Raw genomic sequence first — 19,216 nt, 5'->3', positions numbered from 1 at the left:
GCATCGTTTCTCTGCTCGGCCTAAAATCGGCTTTGTTTTCATCGAGTAACTGATTTTATCTTGACTTCTATGTTAACTGATAGGAGAAAAGGGGCGGGCACAATTCATGGCGGCGCCCACGCGAATTTCTGGAATAAGGTGAATTTGTTTGTGATGAACATAGACAAGCAGCTTTCCCAAAACACACTGCCACAAGCATGGATGTCGTGAGTTAAAAAGCCCTAATTAATATCAAATACCAATTAATTAGAGGCGCACAATAGTTTGCCGACTATCATTATGGCAATGTTAAGTGATGCATTGTCCATAAGAACCCTCAATATATTGCAAAATCACTGACGTCTTCCATCTGACATTTACACGGCTTTTAAAAAAACTGTTTTAGTAATCATGTGCCTAATCATCAATCACTGCTTATGATTTTGTTTACAATGACTGAAACGTACGGAGTTTAAATGACAGTAGTGGAATATTGCATTTTTCATCTAGCGCATCCATAGATTTGATTATGACAATGGTTTGGAATCTGGACTATTTTGTCTACATTGCGTCGCAGCCTTGGTGGGGGTCTGCGTTATGGGTTTATTTAGAATATCATATTAGATAGATGATAAGTCTGAAGGCAATTTAGAGCGTTTCCCATTCTTTATTTGTCAAAGAGCCTGTTCAAACACATTTATCTCACTTGAGAGGTAGATTATTCTTATCAGATTTTGCTTCAAACTAATTCCCACCACTTTGCCATGGAAGCTATTTTTACTCAGAGTCAGCGCTTTATTCGAAGCTGCTGGTTTTTGTTTTCCGGTCGAGGAAGATGCAACCCGGCTAATCTTAGTAACTTTGCGCAAGGTGACTTTTTCTGACCTTTAAGAGGTTCGCTCTCAGAAAATGATGTTGAAATAAAAGTGAGAGACGGATGTGCGCTTCCTTCAAGCTGTCATGTAATTTAGAGCGGCGCGGCGCAATAAAAGCATCTCCACTTGTCTCTGAGAAGATTTAATACTGTCTTCTTTATTAAGCAATAAATCTCCAACAATAAAGCCATGATTTACCCACTAGGATCATTTAGGGACTGCAGTTTCATACAATTACTTCACACGCTGATAAATTAGTGCTATTTTTGACCCATGCCATTATACCAACACACAGTTTGAAGGCCTCGGCATTGACAGCGCCAAAATAGTCATCATATCTTCTTTGAGAAATTCAATCAAACTGCCACGGCTTACACTATGGAGATCAATGTGATAAATAATGGCACCAGAGGACCGGCTTTTATAGTGTCATCCATCTGTCTGAGCCCCCATTGAGACAGGTATCGGCGAACACAAATACAGAGCGCGCAGTGACACCTCACACCTGTACATGAGGAATTAGTTTGAAGGTGAACGCGACAAATACGGGCCCCTGGAGCACGCTGGCCCGTTTGGATTCGGTTTTGACCAAACGGCCTACATTAGGTGATGTATTTGGCTATTAATAGAAAGCTGGGGCAAGGCCTGAAACAGCTGCTATGCGTCAGGGTGACAGGTTGACACGTCCCTCATCTCCGTGGGACCTCCCGCCAGGCAAAGACGGGAGGGAAGAGCTTTATACCTGCGCCCAAATGGGACAGAGGGCTCTTATCATTCACAGAGCATAGGGGGACTAATAATCCATGGAGCCGGTGGCAAAGAATCAACAATGAAAAGTGGGTTAGCAGCAGTGGCCGGCGTGGGCAGCTGGATGTGTGCGCTCCACGCTTATTCAGGCTCAACAAAGTGCATTTTATTCACTATCAGTCATGAAAAACGGCTGATAAAAAAAAAAAAGAAAAAAAAAAAAGACAATCAGAAATACAGAGGTACAGAGGTTAGGGCTCGTGCTTCACAGCCAGAAGGTCCCTGCTTCCCACCAGGGACGAGGCCTTTCTGTGTGGAGTTTGCATGTTCTCCCTGTGTCTGCGTAGGTTTCCCCTAAAAACATGTACAATAGGCCAGGATGAATGACAGTGTGTTTGAGAGTGTGAGTGCGAGTGGCTTGTTCATACATTTCTTTCAGTTATGGGCGCCATTGTAAGGGTTTTTGTTTTTTGCAATGGCTTTTAAATCATTTTAGTCCCATAGATACTACTAAATCGGTGTCCTTCAAAAATTAGGGTCGAGCAGTTGTGGGAGAGGTATGGACTTACAATTCATCACGAAAATTTGAAGGTCGATGTATTGAGGCAGGAAAGTATCGCGATAAACGATATTATTGACTCTAACGATAGTAGACACTGTCAACTCTCAGGCATGTAAATGACCTTTGTTCTCATCATATCCTATAATACCACACAAGCTGCAATAAACATGAAATATAATAGAAATCAATTTGCTTCAGTTAGCAATCAAAGTTTCACAAAGAAAAAGAGGGAAATGCTAATAAATGCAAAGACGATAAATATCGAGCCCAAAAATATATATCGTTTATCTGTTATTCATTGAACGATAAGTTGATGTAGTATTATTGTGACAGCCCGAGATACGATTTGCAATTTATGTTTAGAAATGAAGATTTGGTTCAGCGTACTCACTTTGAGCCTGTCCAACAGCATTAACATTTGACAGAAGACTGAAATATGGCCGGCCATAAACATGAGCACATAGAGCACAGGCATTTCAGAACAGAAGGTTGTATACATAAGACCACATGGGAGTTTGATGCCTGCAGAGGACATTCTGTTACCGAAAAAAAAATTGCAGCGTTATTGTTTTTAGAATCAGGACCATAAATATTGTTATTTTTGATTCAATGGAATTCATTTGCTGATGTATTGGTGTATATATATTTTTTTTTTACATCAGCTGCTCTGTTCCCACACCTACGTGCTATATCAAGATCATATAATTAAGGACATGCGACTGCTAATAATAATAAAACCAACTTAAACTTTAACTTCCAGAAGCCCTTATCACAAAAACATATGACAAGTTGAAACCTGTGCGTGGAAAATGCAGTTGCACATCACAAAAACAACTCTATGCCGACCAAATCTTCCAGTCAATATTGGATTTGGGCCGTTTAGGTGTTACCAATGGCCCTTAGTTTCAATTAATGCCTTCCCATCAAAGTTTCAGCGCTTGCTCTTAAATTGATTATGTTGTTCTCAGGGACATGAAAGGCTGTATTGATTTTAGCAACCCCCTTACAACACTGTAACTCGCCCGGTATTATACAATCAAAGTGCGTCGCTAAAGCAAACAAATAGGGAGACACAAAATTAGTCTATACCATAACGACCACTAAACTGTCTATTGTTACTGTTATGCAACTTTTGAGATGAATTCATTTAGGTTTGTGTTGATGTGATAAGACAAACAGTGCATTCAAATGAAGTGAAATATCATTTTTATTCTTCAGCCTAGTTGTACATTCGTATGTGCAGAACAATACAAATTGTACTACTAAGTTTTGTACGACTAAAGTTTGTCAGATTTACCTCAGGGTGCAGAATTTTCAATCTTATGCGACTGGGTCTGACAGAAAGGTCAATGTGTCATACTGAATGTACATTTACTATGGCGACCAGGAGAATAAAAGGAAACAGCCAGATGGCCATATGTATAAACAGCCATTTATAGATATTCACATTATTCTAAATCAAGACCAAAACAACGCCAGAATGAAACTAATTTCAGAAAGTCATGATTGAAAATTTACTTTTCTATGTTTTTAACCTCTTAATCCCCGCCTTAAGAAAGCGCTTTTTCTCCAGTTCGAGTTTTAAAAGCTTCTTGAAAAACATGTAAAAATAGTGACAGAAATGAGACGTAAATGAGGATCAAAACACAAAACAGGCGACAAAAAGTTATTAAAAAAAAGCAACAAAAATGCAAAGAAAAAGCAACAAAAACTCAACAAAACAGGCGACAAAAAAGTTGTGAAAAAGCAACAAAAAAAGTGACGCCAACGCAAGGAAAAATCTAAGTTCCAGTCAAGAAGCTTTTAGATTTGGGTAAAGCTGAGCTGGAGAAAATGTGCTAGATTAAGGCAGGTTTTTTTCCTGCTCTGAAATTAGGGATGCACCATATCGGATATTGGAGCAGTTACTGGAAAAAACATACGAAATCGTGTATCGGCTACAAATATCCGATACTGAACCGATACCAGTTTTGGCTCTCAACACCTTAAAAAGAAAACTTTCACCACCAAAATCTAAGTAAATATGGTCATGCCTTATTTCATTGTAAAGCTAGGAACCTGGGGAATTCAATCGCTGATTTAGTTTGAACCTCCGCGAATGTATTTTGATCGGTGCGCAAAATTTTGTGGTTAGCAATAGCAGCTAACGCTAGAGGGAGCATGCTAATGCTAACGAAAACTAATCAAGGCTGGGTCAGAAACTATGATAGAAATACCTAAAGTCGCCTAATAAAATAAAATCGGCCACTGCTGAAGCCAAGTGTTTGTATTTTAGTTTAAAGGAATAGGCCACTGTTTTTACATACTGAGATATGTTCTTACCTTAGCTTTGACGAGTTCTTTAGGACCTGTCTGATCTTCACCCGTGCCTTCAATCACGTAAACACAGCGCAGGCGGCGTTAGCATTTAGCCTCTCCCCCTCTCCTCTATAGCTCCAAAACTGGTCAAGATAGAAACTACCAAGCTCTTCCACGTTTTCCCTATTTAAATATGGTTACGTGAAGTGTTCCACTACAAAGTATAATTACACAAAATTAAACAATGTTGATTTTCTAAGGGGATAAAAGGGGGAACTATATTGTAAGGCGTGATAATACCAGGAGTAATTTGGCATCCGCAAAGTAAAGTGAAGATTACTGCGCAGTAAAGTGAAGATTACTGCGCGGATTTCGAACTACTCCTAGTATTATCACGCCTTACAATATAGTTCCCCCTTTTATCCGCTTAGAGAATCCACATTGTTTAATTTTGTGTAATTATACTTTGTAGTGGAACACTTCACGTAACCATATTTAAATAGGGAAAACGTGGAAGAGCTTGGTAGCTTCTATCTTGACCTGTTTTGGAGCTATAGTGGAGAGCAGGAGAGGCTAAATGCTAACGCTGTCTGCGCTGTGTTTACGTGACTGAAGGCACGGGTGAAGATCAGACAGGTCCTAAAGAACTCGTCAAAGCTAAGGTAAGAACACATCTGAGTATGTAAAAACGGTGGCCTATTCCTTTAAGAAATAACTATAATTGTAATAATCAGATGACTTCATGTGAGTTGTTTATATTACTGTAACCTAAAGCCGGTCATATACCCAAAGATATTTAGTGTCAGATCAATCAATTTTTCACTCAGAGAAATGCACTTTTAAGAAAGTCTCTATTGGTAAATATTGGATCGGTAGACACTCAAACCCCAGTATCGGTATCAGTAGCAAAAAAGCTGGATCGGTGCATCTCTATCTGAAATTATATTGTTCCCTCCAACTGTTTAGTCAGAGCTGCTGCATCCACACGCTTGTCGAACCTTGCGCTTAATACAACTCCATAATATTTGGGGGCTTTTAAGTGATATCACAACCCTAAACTTGTTACACCGTTTCATTCCCGCGCGTGCCATCTTTTCAGACACGAAAGTCTCCGAACAAGGAGAACATAACTTTCAACTTGATCACGTTAAAAAACTATTTCTGCTGCGTCTCAGATGAGGTGCCAGACGCGTTACATCACTCACACACTTTCTCTTCTCGCGCAGACTGATGATTGCTGTTAGCTCTAATCTGAGGATCGGGGCTGATCACAGATGCCGCTTGTTGGCTGTGGGGCGTTTTTTGATAAAGAGACAAATGTCAAAGGAGGAGGGATATACTCTCTCACTCTGGCATTAGGAGAGCTGGCCCGGACTCAACATATTGTGTTAGTATGCTGTCCCACGCCCAGGATAAGGAATGAGCGGAGTAGGAACCATTATAACGCCCCTTCTCAGCAGTGATGGGTGGGACTTTCAGCACCTTCTTGACTAATTGTCCGATCCGGCATCTGCGCTGGCAGCCTCGGCTCTCTGGGGTCACGCGGGGGCAATGTCGGCAGATTTAGCATGATTGCCGTTTTGTTGTTTACAAAAGTTAAAGGCGGCTAAAAATAAATAAAAAAGACAACTGCGCTCATGCCATGCCAACGAGATGCTTTAGACGCTCCAGGCATGACAGGCATTCTGGAGCCGGAGCTGTGGTGGGGTAATTAGTCCTTTTACAAGATACAAGCTCGACATCGAAGTTTGATGTTGTTTTAAAGGTCAATTTATCCTTCAGTGTATTTTCGGCGTGTTGACATTACAATGCCATGAAGGGGACATATCTCGCATAGCTGACTATTGTTTTGGTACCTCAGCATGTATGCTATGTTCTGAGATTTGAAATAACCCCTATGTAAAGAAAAGACAGTAATTAGTGAGACACCGGGCGGGGCGGGATTTTGATTTGAAGAGTGAGAAACGATGGGGGGCGCTTCGGCAGTAGAAGAAGAACAACAAAAGTGAAGAGAGCTACTCAAAATACAACTATAGATATCTTTTAGATGAGGGACTATCATAAAAACCTCTTATCCCCTCCTTTAACCAGGCGCATTTTCTCCAGTAAGGCTCAACCCAAATCTAAAAGCTGCTCCACTGGAAGTTACAGCCAATAGGCCAGTGAATGGGCTCATTTGAAAGCTAAGACCTGCAAAACTGATCCTAACTCTGGTTGTCGCCGCGTTTTAAATCCAATTTTTGCTGTGTTTTTTTCATCTCCTTTTGATTGCTTTTTTTGGTTGTGTTTTTGTTGCTCTTTCGTCGCCTTTTTTGTTTTGTTTTAGTCAGATTTTCATCGCATTTTTGTGGCTTTTATGTTGCTTTTTCATCACTCTTCAGTCGTGTTTTTGGCGCTTTTTTTGTTGCGTTTTCATCCTCGTTTTCGGCACTATTTTGACGCTTTGCTCAAGAAGCTGTTAGATTTGGGTAAAGCCAAACTGAAAAACATGTGCTTGGTTCGACTTTAACATTTTCTCCAGTTCAGCTTTAACCTAATCTGAAAACTTCTTCAATGTAAACGCCTCATTTGAAAGCTAAGACCTACCAAAATGATCTCTCCGATTTTTACCCTTGTTTCCATGAGTTGTCGTTGATCTTTTTCTCTCATTTTTTGTCGTGTTTTTGTTGCTTTTTCATCCTCATTTATGCCTCGTTTTTCATCTCTATTTTGACGCTTTTTTTCTCAGGAAGCTTTTAGATTTGAGCAATGCCTGGATACTTGGATAATAAGTCGTCTTGAAGATGCGAGACAGGCCTCGACTGTGACGATGTTCAAATCCAGGCTGAAAGAGGTTCTGTCTACACTTTTAATTCAATTTGAAAATGCTGTCTATGAACTGAAGTTACTGAAGTCATTTCCCTTCTAAATGCCATTTAATGTAGCCTGATTTCAACCCAATCTTCTTGGTCTGTAAAGCAATGAATTTCTTTTTGTGTATAGTATTGTGCTCAATAAACTTGCCTTGACAAACTTGCAAATGTGATCTATTCGAGGGATTGAATGGCCATAAAACACGAAGAGTAAAGACGGCTTCTTTTTAAGTTCACTTTCTTGATGAAATGATTTAGTGACTGCAAGTACAAAAATAAATGAATAAATGACCGGAACACATCAAATCACTTTTATTATGTCTAAATCATTTGGACAAGTAATGCATGGCCTTTATAGAGATTTTTAATGTGCCGCCCTAAATGTCAAAGTAAAAAAGGTGTCACTACTACCCAGTAATGTCTTGTGAACTTGATAATGTGTATAATGCTCTTAGTAGAACATTTCCACATCAAAAATGCACGACATGAAACTAATGATCGCTTGTACAGTTCTGTCGTCTCCCTTTTGGCTCAAAATTTTCAATTCCCTCCAGTAGAGCAAAAATAGAGCAATGATTTATGCGCCACAATTCCATCAATATGTATCGACGTGTTCCTGAACTATAGGTGTCAGAAATCAATTCTTACCTGTCAGAGAATAAACAAATGCTCAATTAAATAGCAAGCGGAAGGATAAACTAATCATGCACAACAGAAACGCTCTTTGCCGATAAATAGTCTGTACTATGATCCCTGATAACTGTTAGGGGAAGAAATAAAAGATATCTATCAGCAACAGTTGATGTAACTAACTGTATAGAAAAGAAAGCCTGGCCTTTTTGTATCAACTGTTGCTCTTCTCTCCATAGACCATTTCTGATAGAACCTCTTAGTGTTGTCTTCAAAGTTACTCAAAACCATATGCTTATCCATTTCTCCTACACCGAACATAAATATTTTAGAAATACAAGTCGCGCCTCACATTCCGGTGTTTCCCGTTCCGCTTGTCAGTGGTCGTGCTGTTTTGCCCGACCGGCCCGTATGTGAGCAGTTAACCTTTCATTTGTATCATTTTCCATTCATAGCTTTCCCAGTCAGACAGAATGAGCTTTCATATTGTAGAGTCGAATTCCAAAGATCATGTGGATGGAGGGAGGCAGTGACAGAGTAATTGCGCGGATGCAGTGGTAGGCACAATGTAAACCAGGGTAGAAGATCCACTTAGTGCACTGCAGAACATTTCAGCAAAGTGATGAGGAGGCATTATGCATGTCTGCCCAGCCATTTCCATGACCAGACGAAGCATTTTCATCTGTATGTTAATGCTGCTGAGTATGTAAATAAGGCGGGTGCTGTGTGGAGGAGCTCTGCTGCTGCTACTGCTCGAGGCTTTGGTTTCATTTGCAGACTGTGTGATCCACTGATCCTGATAGCATCTAAGTTTCTGCGTAGAGAAGGCTGACGTACACTAACATATGGCATTACAATTAACTGAAATGAAATCAAAATGGCAATTTATCAATGTGCAAAGTCGCCTTACTTTTTTCTACAATGTTTGCAGTTAGTACAAAACAAATTGCAATGTATTAAACAAACATGCCCTGTCACTGTATTTCCACCTCTGCAAAAGGCGAGTAATTCTTGTAATAATTTAGCAGTTTGTATTTCAATCTTCTTTTTTTAATTTGAATGTTCTGAACTTGGTTTAACTGTGTGCTAAGAACACAAAAATGTAGCCCTATGAGATATGTTAATAGTGGAAGTCTTTTGTTTGAAGTTCTCCTCGCGCAGAGAGCAGTTTTCTTCGGGGACTCTGGTCACTCTAAAAGACCTAAATTTATAAAACTCTAGATAGAATATAAAAACTGTTGCCATGGCAAATTTGGCAGGTATCTTGCGATTGACTGATTAGCCAAACTGTGACAAAAGTCTGTAAGTTTAATTAAATACAAGTTAAAAAGTCATACAGTTGTTAATTGCACAGAAAAGTCCACCAGTTAGTGAAAAGGTTGTTGTTAAGTATGTTCATCACATTACTATGGTTACACACATTTTAACGACACATGGGTGTCATTTTAACCATGCTGGTTTTTGTACATCAGAAATAAAAATCTGAAGCTTAAAGGCCTATTCATACATCACAAGACGTCTTGTGATGTATTAACTCTATGATTGGCAGACTCTGGAGCTCTGTGGACGCTCGTAGCCGGTCCACCCGCCCCGCGAGGGCAGGAGCCTTTTTGCCCTTTTAAGGAACAGGCTTCGTGGGAAGAGATCAGGCAGCCATGTTCATTTCACAGGCCACACGGGATCATTACTATGAATGGGGCTGAATGGAACATTCGATTATCTCTTCTATCTTGTATCTATGATTACAACACACATTCGCTTTGGTATTGTTTCAATAAGCTTCTGCAATGCCGAACAATCCAGTGTTGCATTAATTTTTCACCAAGATCTTGCATTGCTGAGATCTTGGTGAAGATCTCAGGCTTTGGCCATTGCGCAAAGCCTTCTCCAACACATCCCAAAGATTCTCAATGGGGTTCAGATCTGGACTCTCTTGTGGCCAGTCCATGTGTGAAAATGATGTCTCATGTCCCAGAACCACTCTTTCACAATGTGAGCCTGATGAATCCTGGCCATCAGGGAAGAAGAAATCCATTGATGGAATAACCAGGTCATTCAGGATGTTCAGGTCAGCTGATCTGAGACCTGACCAACTGCAAAAACCCCAGATCAGAACAGTAAGTTAAATCCAAGTGTCTCCAATTAGTTGCATGAGTTCTTGAGATGCCTTAATCTCAAAAATATGGACTGAGTTAGTGAATTAGGTTTCAACACTTCTAGCTCCAAACAGCAGTCTTCGACTACACACCCGAAATATCCTGCTAAAATGTTCAAGGCAGTCATAAAAAGAAGCCTTTTTCACATCACTAACTCATGCAGAGTACTCTTGAACACGCTCCCTGATTTGATTCATTGGCTCTGGCTGGGACAGGCGCTGGTCTGCAACAGCGGAGTCAAGAGGAGCAAACGCTTTCTAACAACAGTGAAATCTCACTGATGTGTTTCCTCACATTCCTCCTTATTTCCTAATGCAGTGACGGCGCATTTGTTGGCGATAACTTTAATCTTGTTCTGGAAAATTCCATTAATCCTTGGTGCTCCTCGGCAATACAAAGAAGATGAAAATGCTGAGCGCTGGGAAAAAACACAGGCCCCATATTTTATGTCCTCACACTACGTTACCCAGCAGCCCCTTGTGCAGAACATGGTAGAAGCCCATCTCACTGCTTAATGCGGCATATTCAAAGGGTGTTAATGAAACCACGCGCACGAAATGAGTATTAGCGGTGCTGCCTTTAAAGATGAGTTGTCAAAGAAATCGAATCAAAAAGAAGGACAGCCGTTTTGTCCTTGCCATATAGATTATTTATCAATCTGAGCGGCCGCAGTGACGCATGCTGCTTTCAGAGTCCGTTCACACACGCAGTACCCTCACATTAACCAACCAGCTGCCCATAATCTGTTTCTCAGTTCAGGCCCACTGACCACAAATGCCTCTTCATTTTTGCCAATTGCATTAGACACAATCCCAAAATAAATCCAAAAAACAACCTGATCAACTTGATTTCGTGCTATGTACCTATCAATTAGTCTACACAAACTTTAGACAAAATGAATCATGTGCAGGCACTAACTTAAGAACAAGCCTGCATTAAACATGAGCATAAATGGGACTTTTTAAATAGGGGGTTGTGCTTTCCCCCCCCCGAGGTATTTAATAATATCCGTATCACTATCTTGGTGGTTAGAAAATGAAATATGGATCTAAAACAGCTAAAACAAAATATCCAGAGCTTTAACTTCCTGGTCCTCTGAGTGAGTTAAAGTAAGCCCCTCCCACCCCCTTCTTCTCACTCCCCTTCGCTATGCAGCCGTTTCAATAAAAAAGGCTCTTTTTCTAAAAATCGAGAGGTGAAGAAAACATTTCCCTGGATAGTTAAAGAAGAACTAAGTAAATCCTTTCCGTAGTCCCTCTGGGGGTAATAAGTATTAATGTGATGATCCGGGGGGTCTTTCATCGCCCCCTGGTGTCTCTGGCCAGAAAACCACAACTGCAACTTTCCCTGCCACCGGGTTGGAGGCGCTGTACAAACTACTGGAATCACAAAGAAGAAGCTAACAGGCTAACGGGCAAAGCTAACTGTGGGCTAGCACCACTTAAACAGCATTTACAGCCAAGATTGAGTGAAAAAATTGATCTCCATCATGTAATTGGATGTACAATATCCCTCTCTCCCTTTGTCTTTTCTGTCAGCGTAGTATTTACTCTCACGGACAATTAATGAGTAAAAAAAAAAACACCTGCAGTGGCGCTTATGGCCTCTTGGGGCAGGAGTTACTTAGTTCTGCTTTAAAGGAATAGGCTACTGTTTTTACATACTGAGATATGTTCTTACCTTAGCTTAGACGAGTTGATGCATAATAAATAATACCTTGGGAGTACTTCAATGTCTGTACCCCTTTTATCCGCTTAGGAAATCATCATGTTTAATTTTGTGAGACTAGACTTGGATCGTGTAACTTTTCATGTAACTGTATTTAAAAAGGGAAAACGTGGAACAGCTTGGTAGCTTCTAACTTCACCCCAGTTTAGAGCTATATACCTATGCTGGGAGTGGCTATACGCTAACAAGTAACAACATTTGTGTTACTGAGCGCACGCACAAAGACCAGACAGTAAGTCGTCTAAGCTCAGGTAAAAATAAATAATTTACAAATAAACATAAGCTTACATTACTTGACCTGAACTCTGAAGGTCGCGCAGATGTCTTTAAAAAATAATTTAAATTTGTCAATTTTTGTATGGTCATTTATTTGATGCCAAACTATACAATTATCACTTACCCGCCACATGCATTACCCCATTAAAGTGAGGAGTACTAATTGGAAAAAACAAGTTAACATATGCACTTAAACCTTCAGGGCTGGCTGTCAGCAGGAATACAGGTTTAACACAAATGGCAACAATGTTATTGACGACGATTCTCAAAAGCCTCGCCTTTCCGCAAGTACGCTCTTACAACTACACCTCTAAAAGCGCATAAAACATTTTAATTATTAACCAGAACATTGAGTACTGCAACTGCTTTTTCCCCTCAAATGCATCAAAATAAAAGTGCTTACGGGCTGTTGTTTTTGTTCAATAAAACTGTCAAAACCTGTTAAAATGAAAGTACAAAGAAAATGACCAGAGCTAGAAATCTACCTTCAAATAGAACGATGACTCAACAGATTGATGCACTAATACACCGATAATAAAACATTGCGGTGTTTTTCCAGAGCCCACCCTTGCGCCACGACCAACACATACAGCGTCAGTAATAAATCTATAATATATGAACAGCTATAAAATCTTAATCAATCATGCAGCCTACATCTCCCCTCTTAAATTCCCATCAGTCTGAAGTGCGGTGAAAAAGGGGGTTCAAATTAAACGAGGACATGCATATCCTCAGCGAAGGGAGAATTTTTTTTTAAAAAAAATCCATCTTTTCCATAATGATCTTAAACTGGCCAAACTATAGGCGGCTCCCTCCCCAAAACCCCTCGCTTTCTCCATTTGCGCGCTCATTTGCATGGATGGGCCGGCGCTCGAGCGAAGCGCATGCGTTGCCAGGTCCCGCTCATTAAGTCACCTGTCACTTCAGACCCATTTTAGCAGCCGCATATTAGAATCACCTCTTGTCCCAAATTAAGCAGCTGGAAGGGGATCGTGCCTTGCCTATACCTCCAGGCTAATGGCGACCTACGCAAATGTCCCATCGGCCACCTCTTCCTCCTGCTTTACATGCAGATGCATCACGTTGCCTCCTAATGGATCGCTTGATTTCACATAATGCGCCTGTACACACACAATGCCAAGCGACGTTGTGCGTTCGCGTCAACGGCCGAGATTATTACGGCCATTGCGGTACATAATCAAACAGGCCAAATGTTCACAGCCACTGTTGCAGGGAGAGAAAAAAAAGAAAGAAAAAAAGAAAGGAGTGGTGTTTGTCTGTGTCGACTGCCAGGGGATTGGTAACTCATCCAACTAAGATTATTATATTAGTGGTTTTCACATTGTGGCACTGTGTTAATCAGTCATCAGTTTTTAGCCTGGTCTTTGTGCGGGAAAACAACTGGCTGTGTGTGCAGTAGTTCTAGATTATTTGTGTGAAAGTCCTGATCTAGTCTAGACCAAATCTATCCTAGATTAGACCTACAGTTTAGCTCAACAGACACATACGAGTCCTAAAAGTGATCATATTTCCTGGTGAAGAGAAATACCTTCTGGGGCGATACTTAACACGGTGTGAAAACCGTCAGTAATGAATGAGTAATTGATATGAAACACATAATCAACACAAAATCTACGCTGCCCTGGCCACCAGCCAAGTTTTTAGTGAGCAGACTTTTGATCACACGAGGACTGAATGTCAGCGGCGGCAGTGAGATAATGGTTATACTTGTACTGGTTTACGATCGCCATGGTGACGCGCCTGTCTGTTAACCTTGTCTGCTCTGTCGTATAAATCCAGCCCTGAGAGCTTTATAGGCCTCACTTGTCACTGGTATTTTGTGGGAGGAGCTGTGCCACAGAAAAACGGCATACCACTAAATTATGCATTTGTCGCATACCCACAATGTAAAGCTGTGTTTGCGGCCGACAAATACCTGCAATCACCAATTAATCACCAGTATGACTCTAATCATTGCTAGTAATTTTATATTTGGATGACTTCAACTCATTCCTGCTACATTCTGGGTACCTGACGAGAATTTTATCAAAAGATATGTGGGTCAACAAGACATAAAATATGCACAAGCGTTACATATTTCATAAAGTTGTTTGACTGTAACAAACTTTATTGAACATGTTCCTTTTAGTAGAAAAGAACTACATTACTCTTTTCTAATCATCGCTAATAAAAGTGATGTTGGATCCACAGTGAAGCTTGGCCTTTCTCAAAGGTATAGGTCCAGTGCCCAAATGAATGTGTGCAGGGTTAAAGCCTGTCCACACTTCCCTTGTGGGTTGCGCTTGACTTCCACCGTTTTCACAGCTGCTCTCAGCAGTGCACTCCATTACACCTTAAATCACTTAAAAGATCTCAAGCACCAAAAAGTCCCTGTGCAGCTAATTCTCTCTGACTGTGGATCATCTGAGAGAAAAAGAGTGCACAAATATAGCAGCATCTGATTGCGGTATAATAAAGTGTGTTGTTATCTTTGTATTGGAATCTACAGCCACCTTAAACGGATCATATTAAATCAAGTCTCAAATGATGCTCTTGGAGCTTAGTGCGGATTTCAGAGATAGGGCAAAAACAGCGCTGATAGAGATCTCTTATTTTAGCACATCTGAAGACATGGTTAGACGGAGGCTGCTCCGCGCAGAGACTAGGCTGCATGAATATGAGCATAAGCGGGTCTTGTCCTGTGTGAGGCGGCAGCGGCAGTAGACAGAGGCGTGACACGCAGCTGCACACTGCTATTGATTCTCCGCTGGTCTCCAGGCTCCTCGCTCTCATTCAGGCTGACTGCCAAGTGCCTCTGAACAGGAGCCCTGCTCTCCCAATGTCTGCACGTCTGCTTAAGCACAATCAATGGGCCATCAGCAGGGGAGCGAGCGCACGCCACTGTCTTTACTTCCACAGCGCGTGAGTCAAGGAAATTGAAAGTATATGTAGTGGAAAGGCATCATGATGCCAGGCCGGCATAAACCATCAATGACTATCCGAATGAAATCAAATGCTTTCAGAGGCTCCAAATGGAGACATAAAAGTCATTCATTTCTGAATCCAATAACTATTTGTTGGATGTCTTTAAATGTTTCTTCACGCTGCGCTCAGAAACAAACCATCAGAAGAGCTCATTTCCCAAGAGAAGATAAGAATCTGCAGGTTGCTGGAGGAGAATAAAACAGGCTACTTCCTTACTGTGTTGTCAGCAGACATACTCCAGCTTTACCACGGCATTGTATTAGAGATGATTTCTACAAATCCTCTCTTCAAACTGATGGATCCTGAGGAGCAGTCGACTTTGTCTCTCAGTGATGGGCTTTCAGCCTCTCCACGGTGGTCCTATGCAGCATTCTGCACCACCGCAAAGCTCTGTACCGGGGCACGTTTGTCAGCCTGTTGTCACAGTTCAAAAAGGGAGGAAAGAAATGGCCCCATTATAATGGACATTTGACTTTTGTTCTCCCTTTACAAACAAATTTTCAAGCCAATCTCAGGAAACACAAAAGGTATTCAGGGACTGAATGCAGCACATATCTGTTGCGCTCCAGAAATAAATAATAAACCTGCCTGCACAGCTCATGTTTCATCTGCACTCATCTGATTGGAGCTGGAGAGACGCTGCATTGGAGACGGCTGCCTCAATCACTGGCTGCTGCATATCACTAATTATGCTCTCATTGGTCATCTGAGGCTGAGAGGTGCTTCGACTCCTATTGAATGAATGCAGGGGAAGCTTCAGGCAGGAAAAATCCACTCACTATCGCTGCAGCAGCCTGATAACAACAGATAGGAAAAAACCCAGACTACCAAGTCCTAAAATACAAAAACACTTGAGATGCAAGAGAAGTGGCGCTAAAGCAATAAAAGACAATAGAACATGAAACATTTTTATATGGGGCATGTTTACGTGAACTGAGTGAACACACATGCTCACAGCGCCTGCAGCCATTTATTTAGATTCTAATTTCTGATGCTTTGACTTTGCAATGAAAAGCTAACACGCTTTCAACAGGACTTCATTTGTGTGTTGTGGAAGAAAGGGAGGTGATGAGGACTGTAGGGTTTGCCTGAGCGCCTGTGTTTACACGGGCAGCTGGGATATTTTTACACACAAATTAGCCAAGACTTGATTATTATTTCTCTCTGTGAATGTGTAGCTGAGCGCCTCAGGCAGCTCAGTGCTGCATCCACTTTATTATAAAGCTATTTACAACATATCCAAACCAAATTGCAGCTACTTGGCTCAAAGAAACAACTTTTCAGCACCTTGGAAAGCACACATCCCCAGAAAGCTGAGAAAGGTAAATAATGATTACAATGTCAACAGCAATAATAATAAGACACATTGAGAAGCGGAGTGTTTGAGTGCGCTGTCAATTAATTTGATGCAATCAACTTAACATAGTTTAATTATTTTTTGCAACATCAGCACATACAGCTGAGATTGTGCATGAGCGTGAAATTAGCAGTTAAATATTTGCTGTAGAGAGAAGAGTGGTAGAAAAAGAGAAGCTTAATAACAGTGTAGGGTTTAATGAGAAGAGAATGCTTCCTCTTAAACCCAGGTGCAAAGACATTGACAGTAACCCTTAAAGTCCCTCTTGCTGCACAGCCTTCAAGCACTTTGATTTGCTGAAGACGCACCACTGACCAATAAAGTACCCCTGTGGTGCAGCATATTACATATTATGCTATACATAATGTTATAACTTGTACTGAAGGTAACTTTAAAATGTACAAAGCACCGATGAGGAAGAATAATGTATAGTATTAAACATAGAACAAATATTTAAAACCAAGAAAAAGCTTTGAGTAAAGATATATTCAAAGCATTCATTATAATGCGTGCATATGGCACGCGCACCGCCCCCACAGACCCTGATAGGACAGTTGTGAAGCGCGTGAGAGTACAGTGCTGTCACCTACCCTAGTGTTGTCATGGTGACGATGGTGTACCAAAACGCGGCGGGGATACTGGTGAACTTGGTGGCCGTGGAGCCTTTCTCTGCATAAAACATGACCGTAGCGAAGATTATGATGGCCATGGTGAGGGAGAAGAGCAGGAAGCCCAGCTCGGAGGCGCAGCTTTTTAAAGTGTAGCCCAGGATCCGGAGTCCCGCGGAATGCCGGGAGAATTTGAAAATCCGAAAAACTCTGAAGACTCTGAGCGTGACGAAAGCCCCGCTCACTTGGTCATTGTCGGTCATGACCAGCCCGATATAATAAGGCATGATTGCCACCACGTCAATGACGCTCATCACGCTTTTCATAAACTGAAAACGACTGGGGGCTGCGATCAGTCGGAGGAGATACTCGAACGTAAATATCATGACGCACGCAGTGTCCAAACAAAAGAAGGCCAGTGCGTAACGATCCCCACAGGAGACCTCTTTGGACCTGTTGGGCAAAGTCCCGCATGGCACCGTCTCCACCACGTTGGCCATGACAGAGATCGCGATGAAGAAGCCGGTGACATAGTAGAAGACCAGGGCTAGTGTGCTGGTGTGAGGGTTTTCAAAAGCCCGCCACAGATACTCCCGGTGCGACAGGTTCACCGGCGTGACGTCATTGCTCGCGTCCATTTCCTCGTCGTCCTGAAGCCTCTCTACGTTTTCGCGCCTCCTGTCTTTGTACTCCTCGTAGCAGCAGTCTCCGATGATCTCGGGGATGATGCCGAAGAAGGCGAGCTCCTCGTCATAGGCGGAGATGCACTCCTGGCGTGGGTAGTGGAGCTTCCCCGTGCGATAAAAATTGAGTATGTGCCTAAAAATATCGGGGTCGCGATCAAAAAAGTACTCGTTTGACTCCTCGTGGAAAAAGAAGTCTCTCTCCGTGCTGCCCAGCAAAGTGTCCGGATACCTCTCCAAAGTGGTTCGCCAGGTCTGAAACTTAGTCCCACTCACGTTGAGCACTATTAGTCCCTCCTGGATTTTCTTCCTGTCCTGGGGGGGTATCGGCATCGGGGTGCTCGCCACGGGCATCCATCCTATAGCTGCCGCCCGGGCGAACGGGAGCCACGCCGCTACACCTGCTGCCATGCTGACCTGTAGTGTTTTAATACGACCCCTCCGATTTACACAGTGCTACGGCCCACAGACGAAACGCATCTGCAGAGGGACAGCAGAGACACTGATAAGAAAACACGCGTTGACTTCAATCACTGCGCAAAGCACTGTTGAGTATCACTCAGCCTCATGCACTGTAGAACTGTGGAAGCTCACTTTGCGGCAGAATATCAATTGGATTTGGTCACCCCCCCACACACACACACAGGAGCAATCTTTCAATAACAACATGCATAGTAAAAGCACTAAAAAAAAACAAAAAAACTAAAAACCTACCTCAAATATACCGCTCTTTAAAGTGCATCCGTAAAAAGAGTGCCTATCCACTAGTAGCTGTTGCAATCCTGACACCCATTCATCTGCCAGTGCACCGGACTAATGAAAAAACTGTGCAATAACGACGCATCAACAAGTTAAACAATTGAGGCGGCAGTTCCCCCACACTGGAGCGGTCATTCGTCCGAGCGCGGTCCTCTGCAAACGCGTTCAGCCGCCCGTCAGCTCTGCGACCGCAAGGCAGCAGCGCTCAAACGTTTTTTTTTTTTTCTCCCGTTGCAGCTTCTCCTCAATAAACTCCTATATTCTGCTCGTCGACTGCAAGACCACCCTCCCCCTCCTCAGCGGCGACTAGGGAGAGATGGAGAGAAAATCGCATGCGGAAAGCGCGCGAGAGAGAGAGGCAGGGAGATAGAGGAGTGGTCCTTTCTGCAACCACACATTCCTCCGCCCGAGGAGGGGAAGTGATTAACGCGTAACGGTCCGAGTGGGCGGCATGTCCAGTCCAAAAAAGTTGGCGCCCACGTTTTAGTCCTGATGGAGTTTTGTCATTTTGAATTTTTTTTTGTATTATTTTTTATTTTTGCGACAGCCAATAGAGCAAGGTGTTTTCAAGTTTTTGCTGAGAGTTAATGTTCCAAGAGATTGTGCACACACATGTTGCTCTGCCTGTCATTTACGCAGATTAATAAATTGCCTTTTCGACAACTGCCCATACGAATTTCTAATACGCAGCAAATCACGATCGATGTTGTTCCTTGGATTC

General features: G+C 42.1%; 1 protein-coding gene across 2 annotated transcripts in view; it reads right to left on the bottom strand.

The window, feature by feature from the left end:
• Positions 1-18,913, bottom strand: part of LOC306971612 (A-type voltage-gated potassium channel KCND2-like) — a 57,388-nt gene extending 38,475 nt beyond the window's left edge. Inside the window, exons 1-2 of one of the 2 annotated variants that reach the window (XR_013793464.1) lie at positions 18,451-18,913; positions 17,036-18,216 (exon numbers count right to left, since the gene is read on the bottom strand). Coding sequence is in view for 1 of the 2 variants with exons in the window: in XM_079567947.1 (XP_079424073.1) it covers positions 17,036-18,147 (1,112 nt within the window). In the remaining variant the exon portion in view is untranslated. The remainder of the gene's footprint in view (positions 1-17,035; positions 18,217-18,450) is intronic. The other variant, XM_079567947.1, reaches the window with a different exon arrangement.
• Positions 18,914-19,216: the final 303 nt, after the last annotated feature.

This window comes from Gobius niger (genome assembly GCF_951799975.1).
Source record: "Gobius niger genome assembly, chromosome: 12".
Classification (NCBI taxonomy): Eukaryota; Metazoa; Chordata; class Actinopteri; order Gobiiformes; family Gobiidae; genus Gobius; species Gobius niger.
This window is presented reverse-complemented; position numbering and strand designations above follow the sequence as displayed.